General features: G+C 43.8%; 1 protein-coding gene across 1 annotated transcript in view; it reads right to left on the bottom strand.

Annotated features, from left to right (window-relative positions):
- Window positions 1-13,376, bottom strand: part of LOC138677201 (solute carrier family 46 member 2-like) — a 95,073-nt gene that overhangs the window by 29,070 nt on the left and 52,627 nt on the right. The window contains exons 2-3 of the mRNA XM_069767149.1: window positions 11,103-12,157; window positions 9,118-9,201 (exon numbers count right to left, since the gene is read on the bottom strand). Of these exons, the coding sequence (XP_069623250.1) occupies window positions 9,118-9,201; window positions 11,103-12,126 (1,108 nt within the window). The 5' untranslated portion in view covers window positions 12,127-12,157. The remainder of the gene's footprint in view (window positions 1-9,117; window positions 9,202-11,102; window positions 12,158-13,376) is intronic.

Genomic DNA, 13,376 nt, shown 5'->3' on the forward strand with positions numbered 1-13,376 from the left:
GGTCGAACATCTGAGACCGCGCTGGTTTATCTTGCTGGTATGTCCACTGATGTACCCTCTGTGCACGGACAGCCGTCGTCACACCCAGCCGGGCCAGGATCTCAGCTTTCAGCTTCTCAAAGTCCTGAGCGACCTCCGGGTCCAAATCATGGTAAGCTTTTTGGGCCTCGCCGGAGAGAAACGGGGCAATCAAATCGGCCCATCGTGCCTTCGGCCACTTCTCTCTCAATGCCGTCCGCTCAAAAGTTGTCAGATATGCCTCGACGTCATCTTCTGCAGTCAGCTTTTGCCAGTATCGACTCACATGGATCCTTCTGGACTCTGCTTCCGGGTCAGCGTCAGGCATGCTCACCAGGCGCTGCGCCACCTGTTGGAGAAGTTGGTGGTCTGCAACCGTCATGTCCAGTAACTCCTTCAGCTGTGCGGCCATCAAGCGATTAGCTTCGTGCTGTGCGGCAGTGGCCTGCTGCTATACGGCAGTGGACTGTACTAAGGCTTTCACCACGTCTTCCATGCTGTCGCCTGTGCCACGGTATGCCCGCGTTCTCCACCACAATGTGACAAAACACTCTGGGATCGCCTTTGCTGGGGTCAAAGGACACGTGGTTTGTGCATTGAATCTGAGGCGTACAGCAGGTTTCTGAGCAGGCTGACCTCAGGTCAGATTTATTAACGTGAAAGCAACACAAAAAACAAAACATAAAAATAAACCCTAGCCTGTCCGGCACTAACTAAACAAATACGTTGCTATCTCAACAACTGGGGGGGCTTCTCCCACCCAGCTAACATCATACAGATCTTGAGCAGAGCTCTTCACTCACGTTTGTCTCACACAGGCAGGCAATCTGTGTGCCCCAGGCAGACACTGGAAACACCCAGCTGGTCATCTTTTATTCCTGCAATCATTAACCCATTAGCACCCTGAAGATACTGAGTGGCCTAATTCACATAGGACAAACACCTGGGCGAGATATACCTGCCTCCATCTACCACACCAGCATGAGTCTTACAGTACACATGACACATTCCCTGCTGTTCTGAATGCATTCACCCAATTTACAATTGATTGCCGTCCAGGAACACGTCCGCGTGGAGGAACAGCGAATTGTAAACGAAAAGCACGCTGCACTGCAATGATCAAATGGGCATTTGAAAAATACGCTTCAACACAAAATGACCTCTCCTCACGTGTCCACTGCATGATGGCAACTGAAAGGCAGAGGAATACAAATCTCCCATCAGCCACTGTAAGCCACACCCACTCTCCCCTCTCTTCGACCGACAGTGCCGCCACAGCATGCAGTGCAAAAAAGCAAATTACCGCGCTCCACCCTGTATCTTGGGGTAGAGCATTCCAGAGGATTGGCGCAGCACGGGAGAAGTCTTGGAGTCGGGAGTGGGAGGTACGGATTAGTGCAGAGGTTAGTCGAAAGTCGTTTGCAGAGCGCAGCGGTCAGCTAGGCCGATAGACAGAAATGAGGGAGGAGATGTAAGGGGGTGCCGCACTGTGGAGAGCTTTGTGGGTGAGAACAAGTACTTTGAATTGTATCCTGTAATGAATGGGCAGCCAGTGTAATGACTGGCGAAGAGCGGACACGTCCGAGTAACGATTAGCCAGATGTAAGTTGTTTTTTGGTTATTCAACAGTTCAGACTATTTCGCTGTTCAGTCAGTTTACCATTACTTGCTATGTACTATTTTTTCTGACTTAAACGCCCCACCCTTTACCATGCTGTGATTTTAATTACATCCAAACACAGTTGGTTCCGACCTTCCTATAAATGCAGGCTTTACCATGATATTAGCCAGAGGTAAGTGTTCACACTAAGCAGTCAGGTCAGGGACCCATCCGATCCATGAGATTACCTTGACGTTTGGTGGATGGGCTCACATTTTTTGGCCAAATTTTGTGCTAAGCATCTCATGTGTTTTTTCATAGATTTCATGAGCCATTATGCTATTCACATTTCATGTATCACACATTCCCTTGCTTTAGTACAATTGAGTGCAGCCATTAATCTATTTGCTATGTAAGTTGTTTTTTGGTTATGCACCAGTTCAGACTAGTTCGCTGTTCAGTCAGTTTACCATTACTTGCTACGTCATATTGAATATGTCATCATTAGTGTTGAGCGCAAGTACTCGCTACTCGAATATGCATTGGGTGCTCGGTTAGGCACCTAGTATTGTGGGTGCTCAAGTGACATGCTCGAGTTCCCATCCCGAATATTTCAGGGCGGATCAACACCCAAAAAATCACGCAGCAATTGACTGTTTATGGCAAGCAATCACTTCAAATTATTTTTTTGGCTGCTCAACAGCCACGAAACATGCGGGGCGGAGACTCGAGCATATCACTGGAACATCCGCAATACTGCATATCTGAGTACACGATGCAAACATCAGCACTTGCGCTCAATACTACTTGTCATATCGTCAACATTTTTTTAAAACTTTAAAAAAAAACCTAACTCAATAAGCCCATCCTCAACCCTAATGGTAAAGAATGAAAGAAATTAAAATTATAACATAAAAGAAAATCTGACTAAGGCCAGAGTCACACTCAGCGTAGGGAAATACGGTCCGTATTTTACATGCGTAATACGCAGAAATGTTCCCAAAATAGTGATCCGTATGTCATCCGTAGGCAGGGTGTGGCAGCGTATTTTACGCATGTTTACCTCCGTATGTAATCCGTATGCCATCCGTAATGCGTTTTTTTATGCAAACTCACAAATTGGACATGTTAACGGTTTTGAGGCCTGAAAATAATTTAAATCATCAGCCTAATCCTATTTAAGGCCTCAACAACAGATGAAACCCTCCCATATGGCCATTTTGCAGCTGTGCTTGGGTAGGTGTTGTGGTGTTACTTGTGCAACATGTCTGACATCCTGCAATTCACCCCAACTCAGCGGGTGTTATTTAATTGGGTCTTGTCACGCCGCTTTGGCCAGCCATACCCTGTGATAGTTGATCCGCGAAGGAGGAGAAGAAGAATGTGGGTGCATCCACTTTTGCAGCAACGCTCCACTAAAGGGCATTTTCACAGGCTCTATTCAGCTCTGCGGACACATCCGGGAAAATTCTTCAACTACTGTCGGATGACAATATCCACCTTTTATATGTTGTTGGAGATCGTACTGTACGTCCAGGAATCACGTATCAGGATACCAGGATGCGGAAATGCATATCCGCAGATGAGCGTTTTCTCCTTACCTTACGGTATGTAAACACCATCCTCGCATACTGTATGTTGCTGATATTTTTTTTTTAATTTTAACAACCTAGCATATTATTTTAATTTGATTACTAAATGTTTTATCAATCCTATACAAATATGTAGTAAATGTTAAATGTTGTTATCCAGTGTAAATTTATGAAGGTACACTGTTCTCCTGCCTTTTTTTTACTTATATTACTTTGTTTTACTATGGTTTTGTCTAAGCATTGTAACGTGTATACATTTTTTGGGGTTTTGTGCTTTCAGATTCCTGTCAACTGGCTTATCTTATGCAGGATTACATCTTGAATTTCTCATAGGGCGGTCAACAATTTCAGGCATTGTACGTAACACATGTGTTGAAATCTGGGACCGACTGCATGAACTTGTGATGCCGGAGCCCAAAATGGATTATTGGCTCAAAATAGCCCGTGGTTTTTCATACTATTGTCAATTTCCGCACTGTATTGGAGCCCTGGATGGGAAACATATCGGTGCGTAAGCCACCGAACTCGGGCACCCAATTCTATAATTATAAGCAGTTTTTCTCTGTAGTTCTGTTAGCTGTAGTTGACAGTAACTACAGGTTTATAATTGTATTGGGGCCTATGGGCGAACTGGAGACTCTAGAGTCTTCAATGCGTCCATTATGGGTCGGCGGCTACGTGAAAACCTGTTGGACCTCCCACCACCACAACAACTCCCAGGCTCCAATGCTGAACCAGTGCCATATGTATTTGTGGCAGATGAGGCATTCCAAATTGACCAGGCATGTCATGAGGCCTTATCCCCAGCACAACCTGGATCACCGGCGGCGTGTATTTAATGTCAGACTTTCACGGGCAAGGTGACTGGTGGACTGCGCCTTTGGCATTATGGCATCAAAATGGCGTGTTCTCCAGCCTGCCATTCAGCTGAGTGAGGCAAAAGTTAATGAAGTTAATAAAAGCTTGTGTTGTTCTACGCAACTTCACAAGAATTCATGAGTGCTCCTCAACTGACAGTGGTGAAGGCATGTCGCCTAATGTGGGTAGGCCTACAACACAAGTCCTTTCTCCGCGGTGTCCCTGCAGCGCCCCACAGTCCTGGTCGTTGCAGTAATGTCGCTCTGCCACTAAGGGGAGTGATGTTACATCTGATTGCACTAAAGGAGTTCACCTGACCAGGTATCACAGTCACACACTACACTTCACACTCCGGCCACCAGGGGGAGCAAAGGGCTCTATGTATTAGGCCACTCCTCACACTTGGGTAAAACTGGGGGTTGGATAGGAAGTTAGTCAGAAAGCAGCCTGGGAGAGTTCCAGGGAGGACCTGTCAGGGGTGGGATCCTGGCAGGAACCTAGCAGAAAGGAAAGATCGTTACGGGGCCGCACCTGCACTACCTTGCGGCGGCATCTTAAGGAAGGACACAAAGCGAAGTATATTGTGGAGAAGTGAGAAATGAGATCACAGCAAAAAGGCGATAGAACCAGTAGGAGTCGTGCCTCGAGATCGGCAACATCCTACTGAGGCGCGTAGCCGGTGGCCGGAACGCCGAGGAAGTAACAGACTTCAAGCATTACTTCAAACAGCGGCAGGACAGTTAATTATAGGTTGGCTGTCTCACCTAAATCACCTAAGCAGACATAGGATGCAATCGTGGGAGAGGGGCATCTCTAGGGTCCCAGAATAACTCCAGGCCTACCTGTCATACGGTTAAGTCTTAGCCATATCATCTGGGGGACGGAGAGAGAAAGAACAAATACGACAGTTGTGAGGACTATCCCGTGGTGCTCAGCAGGGAAGGACTACAACGCACAGGCGCTAGTAGGTAGGCACTGATTTCCACCTGCAAAGGGAACTCTGGATGTGCCTTCGGACCAACCGGTCTCAGCCAGCCCTGTTAGCAGTGCTCTGGATTGCGGATCCCGAAGTCTTCAGTAAAAAGGTAAAGAAACTGCACCCTTTGTGTCACCGTTATTAACCGCGCCCCACATCATCACTACCTATACTACTGGGAAGCCCTGAGGAAACACTTCACCTGTGGGAAGGTATTCCATCTAGCTGCCATAACATCACCTCAGTGGACCCCCAAGCAGCGTCGGTCACCCTGACCGAATACCACAGGTGGCGTCACAAACACTTGACAAACTTTCATCACCTTTCATTGGACGCCCCTTAGCAGGGTCACGGACTGGGTCTAGCCACCGTGACAACCCCAGGACCGAGACAGAGAGGACCGGTACCGAGTACCCCGCGGCCCTGCGTCTGGGGGCGCTCCATCCCCTTTCTGGCATAAAAGTTAGAGATATATTTACAAATTATTTTGTGTCAACTCATGGAGCTACTCCATGGCAAGATAATGCTGTTTCTATGTTGTAATGTTTTAATATATATCTATATATGTTTTGCAAAGTTAAAAACTTGACAAAAAAACATTACTTAACTATGTGTGTTTCTTTGACTAATGTACCAGATGTTCAACAACCGAGTAATTGAGTATGATGTTGGAATGATTGGGCAAACAAACTGTAAATGTTTTTGGACTCTATTTTTTATTTTGAGCCCAAGCCACTTTTTGTGTTTAAACACCATATTATTAGCCAATTTTTTTTTCCCTTATAAAAAAATAAAAAAAATATAACCAAGTGCTATCACAGCAGAGTCAAAAATAAAATTGTAAGAAAATGAAATGTAAAAAATTACCAAAATGTAAATAAAAAAGCATTACAGATTTCTGTACGTTGGTGGAGGAGATGGTGGAAGCTCAGGGTCCTAGTCAGGTTGCCTTTGTTGGGCCAATTGTGCATCATCCTGTGTGTTGGATGTTTGATCATGCTCAAAATGATGCCCTTGATCATATTGGACAGTTGGGTATTGGCTACAATAATACGTGTTTTGAGCATGGCCCTCATGAGGTGGAAAAAAAAGCCTTGGCTCATAACCCCACCCAATATGGCCATGTGGTCCAAAACCAGGTTGGGACCAGCCTCCAGCACTGGGTCTGGACAAGTGGCCATATTGGGAAGGTTGATAGAATGTCTGATTATGGGCTTGGTTGGTTTTGGGTGGGAAGGGGTAGAGGTGTAGGCACACGTGGAGGGGGTGCTTCAAATACTTGTGGATCATGCACCTGGTGAGATGATGGAATGCGCAGGGGGTTACGTGATGAGAGCTGCCACCTCTCAATGATCTCAAACAATTCATAGGGATCATTTGGGGGGTGCATGAATCAATAAGTATTTGAATACACCCTCTCCCACGTAACCTTGCCTCACAGGGTATGGGACGGAGGTACTGGGCCAGGCTCCTCGCAAAGGCCTCCTCACCATCATCCTGTGCAGCCCTGGCCAAATAATTTAGGACCCCAGTGTCCACATTCCTGCGACTTTCTTGCAGCTCTCTCCTCCTGCGGCCACGGCGGAAAATGACAGCAGGCTGTGGGGATGTCTCCAGAGGAACAATAGGGCTGCTACTGTTTCCTGCTTCCTCCTGGCTTCCTGGATGTGGTGCTGCTGTGGGTGGTGCTGCAGTTTCTTGTCCAGTTGTTGCCGGATCTTGAGTTGCAACTGAAGATGTTGCAGGAGGGATGTCATTGGAAGGATGTGAAGATGGACCAGCCACCTCTTCCCCTTCATCAACCGGATCTATGATGGCTTCCGAGTCCGCCCCGTCTCCCTCTCAGTGAGGTTGGACTGGGTTCTGTAAGTAAAGTATGAGAATAAGTAATTTAAATTTTAACTTTGACCGTAAAAAAATATATGTGTAATGTGTTTTGATGTTTTTACTTACGGTCTCAGATCCATACTGGGATCCAAAAAGGATAGTCGGTCATAATAAATATATTTGCGCTTTTTGGCAGGCGCTGCAGACCCACTCCTGGCCCTCTGCTGTCTTTCTCTCCTATACTGGTCGCGTCTGCTGCGCCATCATCTCATAACATCTTCCACTGAAATGAAACAGCAAAAAATAATGGATAAGGTCATTGTGCACAGTGGTAACACAAGGCGACAGTGATTTTCCAGATTTTAATGTGGCCTAGTAACCTGCATTTCTTAAAAAAGATCATCAATATAAATATTGTCAACACAAACAGCACAATATGATCTAATGCAAAATACCAAGAATTTCAGGCCATAAGGACAGGGTCCTCTTCCCTCTGTGGCAGTATGTCATTGTAAATTTTGTTAATATAAATGACATTTATTAAACTCTGAACGTGACCCCTTTCTCATGTCCAGCACCATGTAATTAATGGTGCTAAATAAATAAATGATAATAATTTTAATGTAAAATACAATAGTCAGCAAATCATGTAGGTAATGCATTTTCAAATATTGATGAATAGATAAACATGAGTGTACTTACTCATTTGATTCTGGACCTCACGTGGCCGTTGGTCATATTCTTGGAAAAGGATCCCACAAATGCTCCTCCAAGCAGCCTCTTTCCTAGCCCTGTTGGCATAATTGGCATCCCGTTGGTCCCAAATTTCAGGCCTTTCCTGGACCAGGACCAGGAGCATATCCACATTTATTATGCTTGCCATGCTGCTTGCAAATCTGTGGAGGCGAGCGCCAGACTTCCGGGATCTCTGTCTGGCTTTTTCAGCTAATTAGCATGTCTGAGCTTCCTGATTGAGGGCTTGGCACATTTCCTTGCACATGGAGATGTCTGGCGTATTTCTCGCAAGTCACACTGCTGGTCCGTGTGTAATCCGTATTTTTCTCACCCCCATAGACTTTCATAGGCGGAATTTTTGCGCAATACGCTGACAAATGCAGCATGCTGCGATTTTCTATGGCCGTAAAATACAGATGCAAAATATACGGCAGATAGGAGCTGGCCCATAGAAAATCATTGGTCCGTGTGCAATGCGTAGTTTTTGCGCCTCTCATACATCTGTAAAACTCGCTAGTGTGACCCTGGCCTAATGGGATAGGGTCTATCACAGTTATCAAAAGGAATCAATAGGGAAAAAAACCCGCCGATGCTGGGTGCCGGCCAGCACATCTCTGCTGGCACATTGAGCATGCACCTGCCATTTTTTTTCACGAAGAGGAGGCCGAGGGCAGGGGGACGGAGCAGGAGGTGGAGGTACCGGAGGGGGACTTGGGGACATAATTTCTCTTTCCTCTGACATGTATATCATGTCAGAAAAGAGAGAAATTATTTTAACAGCAGGCACACATGTTTTTTTAACGGCGATCATGTGATTGGGGACCGGAAAATCCAGCTCTGATTGTGGTCTTGAGGGTCTCAGCTACACTTGGTAGCTGAAACCCTGGAGCTTTTTGGACTCTGGGGGTGCTATATCCTTATTCCCGATCATCATTTTAAAACGGCAATGAGAAAATAAGGACAATAACAGGCACCATTTTAATGCGTATCGGTGGTCATTATGGGTTTAAATGAGCAGTCAGCCAGCCCACTACACGCACAGTACTGATGTGGTGCTGAAACTGCAGAATCAGGACTGGAGGGAATATCTGAAGACCTGGGGACATGGTAATTGAAACATATTAGCAATTTATATTACTTATTTTTGTAAATACAATCAATTTAAATTAACTGAACACTCCCTTTAATGACCTTTACACACACCAACACCTAAGACTAGACAATTAAGAGTAATTAGTATTTATTTGTTTAAGGAATCAATGGTGCTATATAAATAAATAAATAAGTAATAATAATAATAATTTGTGAAATAACATATCGTCTATGTCTACTAACAGCTTTCTAGATTTTATGCCTAACCTCTATAGTCTATGAACAACTCTGCATAATAAAAGTACCCTCTGAAAGAAAAAAAAAATTGCAAAATGCACTGTGTTTTACCTGCATTATAGTGTAAATATATGGTAGACTACCCATCATTGTTATTCATGTATAGCACTTTGACATCTTACCATACGAGGAGCCTTGAACTTGCTTCGATATCATTGATCTGATGGTTGGTGTAGGGATTAATGAAAATATCATCACTATTCGAGCTGAGAAGTATATTAAAAAATGTATCAATGCAAAAATACTTCGGAAGAATAGTGCAGCATATAATTTTCTAACTTTCAGCTGAGAAAAAATGTAATTATTCCAATTATGATTAACTTGTGTCAGTTAAAGGAAAGTACAGTAAACACTTGTTCATAAATAATTTAGGATGTAAAGACATGCTTGGAACGTTCATGGAAATACCGTATTTTGCGGTTTATAAGACTCACCCGATTATAAGACGCACCCCAAATTTTGAAGAGAAAAATAGGAAAAAAACTTTTTTTAAATTAAAATGGTGGTGCTTCTTACAACCCATGCGTCTTATTGATTACCGGGGTGGTGGCTGCGGTGAAGCTGGGTCCTAGGGTCGCTGCTGGAGTAGGCAAGAGTGGAGCATTGCTGCAGGCCACAGGCTGGGATGAGGTGTTCGGTGATGTGGGGGCTCCGCTGACATTTTGTGAAAGCCCAGAGCCTCCGCACTTACATGGTTTACTATGCGGTGGACTCCGGGAAAATGGCTGCCGGGGCATTTGGAGATCTTGGCGTCGAAATATCATCTCCCAAGATCTTGGTGCCGAGATCTCCATCTGTGCATGCGCCACCCCTGGCAGCCATTTTCCCAGAGTCCACCGCATAGTAAACCATGTAAGTGTGGGGGCTCTAGGCTTTCACAATGTCAGCAGAGCCCCAGCACCACCGAACACCCGCAGCAGCGTATATCTGAACACCCCCTCATCCCTGCCTGCAGCCTGCAGCAACGCTCTACTCTTGCCTCCTCCAGCAGTGACCCTGGAACCCTGCCCCACCGCGACCGGTAAGGTATATCCGCATTATTAGATGCACGCTCATTTTCCCCCAGAATTTGGAGGAAAAAAGTGCATTTTATAATCCAAAAAATACGGTACGTAATGTCTTGCTATTTGGAAAAGATAAGGCTATGTTCACACGTTGCATTTTTGCAGCTTATTATGTAAGTTAAGAGCTGCTTTTTACAGTACCAGCAAAAGCTATGAAAGTTCAGAAATCTTATGCTTGTTTTTTATTCCTTGACTGAATTGGAAAATTACAGTGTTTTTTTAAATCTGCAGCATGTCATTTCTTTCAGTGTTTTTGCAGATTATTTTTCTCACCCATAGAAAATAATGAGTGCATAAATGCAACTATAATATGCAAATTGCCTCTCCTGAGAAAAAGAGGACTTAAACTCTATAGCGCCACCTGTTGGAAGTAGCAATCCTACAAGTTACAATCAACCCTTTAACGAGTTGGGCAATATGACTTAGGATAAAAGCCAAATCAGTATCTCAATTCGCAGACACGGTGTTTCGGGCTGTTGGCCCTCGTCAGTGCGAAGCATGAGAACTGATTTGGCTAGGTGAGAGGCTCTGGACTGGGGTCTAAGGGGTATCGTTTCTCCTTATGGAGAGTGACATACCATCTCTGGCTTGCCAAGGTAAGGAGGCATATTCGCCGTGCAATGCTCCTCTGGGAAATAAAATATGCAAATTGCCTCTTCTGAGAAAAAGAGGACTTAAACTCTATAGCACCACCTGTTGGAAGTAGTGATCCTACAAGTCACAATCAACCGTTTAACGAGTCTTGCAATATGAATTAGGATAAAAGCCAAATCAGTATCTCAATTCGCAGACACAGTGTTTCGGGCTGTTGGACCTCGCTTTTTTTGCACCAAAAAATGGGCAATTTGAACATTTTTAGCTACAACAGAGTAGTTTTTGGCTGCTGAAAAATACGTTGCAAAAATGCAACATGTGAACATAGCCTAAAATTTCATATGCACAATTTCCAAAAATTCTGTGCAGGTCCTTTTGTTACTCTAGTTTATATTTGAATTCCCCTGTATGTGAATTGTTACACTACTTGTTCAATGATATATACTTACCAATATAATACATATATGTTGAGTGCACAAAGCCCATGATTAGAAGTCCGGAACCAAATGAAATGATTCCAATAGTAATTAATCCCAAATCGCCTGTAAATCGAGAAAAAATTAAAACTCCTAGAAAGCTGGTGATGTAGGTCATGTACGCAGCGGCATTGCCATAGCCAACGTATACAGGACCCCAATTTAGAGGCTTCTTTAGTACAAACACATTTATTATATCATTAGTTGCTGCAGAAGCAACATTAATAAGTATTGCACTGGCAAACAGTGTAATAAGAATGAGCTTCGATGGTGCTTTAAGAACAGAATTTTCGGCCTTGTCCTCTTGTACACTTCTATTTCTAGAGTCTTTTAAAACTCTGGAGGTCTCCGAATTATAATCTTCTGGTGCCCTCAGAACAAAAATGCAGTATAGGACACAAAATGTGTAGCCACCAATGCAACAGAACATAAGAATAGTTCCTTGATGGCTCGTTATATGTAAAAGCACAAATAAATATCCTGATACCAAGCTGCCTACAAATCCAGCTAATCCATAAACCATTTCAATAATAATAAGTTTAAGAGATCGTCTTCTTTCAGAAGAACATGAAGCAGCCCAAGCCGTAACACCGGACCAATAGGTTGTGAACCAGCCTGTTAATCCATTCAGCGCTGCAGATCCAAACATCACTTCCACTGGCCATTCCCAGATGATGACAAACAATAAAAGCATTCTTGATAGGAGGTATCCGAGCAGTGGTACACATATAGTGACTTTCCTGCTCGTCCTGTCTCCAATTTTTGCTATGAGATAGGCAGACAGAAGAGGCGTTAATCCAATGATGATGTTATAAATGAAGTAGAAGTTCAAGATGGCTTTCTGTAACATGTCATCTCTACTAGAGTTGGATGGAACATCTTGGCTGTTGATGGATGTGTTGTAATAATTCCTTACCACCATAAGCAGTGCCGTGTCATAGAAGGAGCTCGCAATCTGAGCCCCTGCAACTACTGGCTCAATCCACATCCGAGACATCTCTGTAGCAGATAATTAGTCTAAAGAGGACCTATCACAAGAGAAAAACAAAAGAATGGCAACATAAATTATAAAAAATGTTCCAAATACATATCATTAACAGAACAGAGGAATTCCTTCGGCATGACAGGGATGGACTTTTTTTTTACTTTAATTTGTGGAATTTGATAACCTTGAGTTTTCCTCCACTGGGACTCAACTGTGATGGCATCTGATTCTATAAAAGCTAGGTGAGAAATTCTGGACTAAGGTCTAAGGGGTAACGTTTCTCCTTACCTTGGCATGCCAGAGCCAGTATGTCACTCTCCACAAGGAGAAATGTTACCCCTTAAACCTTGGTCCAGAGCCTATCATCTAATCAAATCAGTTCTCATGCTTTGCAATGATGAGGGCCAATAACCCAAAACACTGTGCCTGAAAAATGAGGTACTGATTTAGCTTTTATCCTAAGTCATATTGCAAGACTCATTAAAAAGTCGATTGTGACTTATAGGATTTCTGCTTCCAACAGGTGGCTCTATAGCGTTCACGTTCTCTTCCTCTTTGAAGAGGCAATTTGCATATCAAAACTAGTGACTTAATTTGCTAGTGCATCCGAACAGTATTTCATAAAAAAAGTGCATCAAATTGAAAAATCAGAAAAAGCAGCCATACTTATCGATACCTGCTCACAATACCAATATACTGCAGGGTGCAAATAACAGGCGGAGGCAGCACGGGTGCAGAATACTGATGAACAACCATATGCCTAGTGTCCATGTGCAGGGGCATGTATTATAGATGCACATGGATAAGGCTTGTGTGAGGTGCCATTCACACTGTACAATGTATTGTGCACCATAACGGCATACAGCTTATTGGCAGCCCCCTGAAGGATGGTCACTTCTTTTAATTGATTTTCAGCTTTCCAAGCCTGAAGCTGTTAAAAGAAGCTCAAAAGACTTAAAGGGGTTGTCCTCTACTAGAACAAGGCTCCTCTTCATGTTAGGTTTGTCCAAAGGTGAAGACAGTAAAGCCAGAGCGAGTGCCGACACCACAGGAACAATGTCGTTATGGGAGGTGAATATAAGTTTCATTATTTTATAGGGGCCAAACATTTAGTTTAAGAAGGGGTTGTCCTAGTAGTGGAGCAGTATGGAGAGGACCTTCCTGCTAAAAAATGGTGTATGCACTTTGGCTTAGAGGTCCACAGCATTTATTACCAAATTAGAATATTTTTAAATTTAACCTAAAAAGTTTTCAGTTGGTAA

Source organism: Ranitomeya imitator, chromosome 1 (assembly GCF_032444005.1).
Source record: "Ranitomeya imitator isolate aRanImi1 chromosome 1, aRanImi1.pri, whole genome shotgun sequence".
Taxonomy (NCBI): Eukaryota; Metazoa; Chordata; class Amphibia; order Anura; family Dendrobatidae; genus Ranitomeya; species Ranitomeya imitator.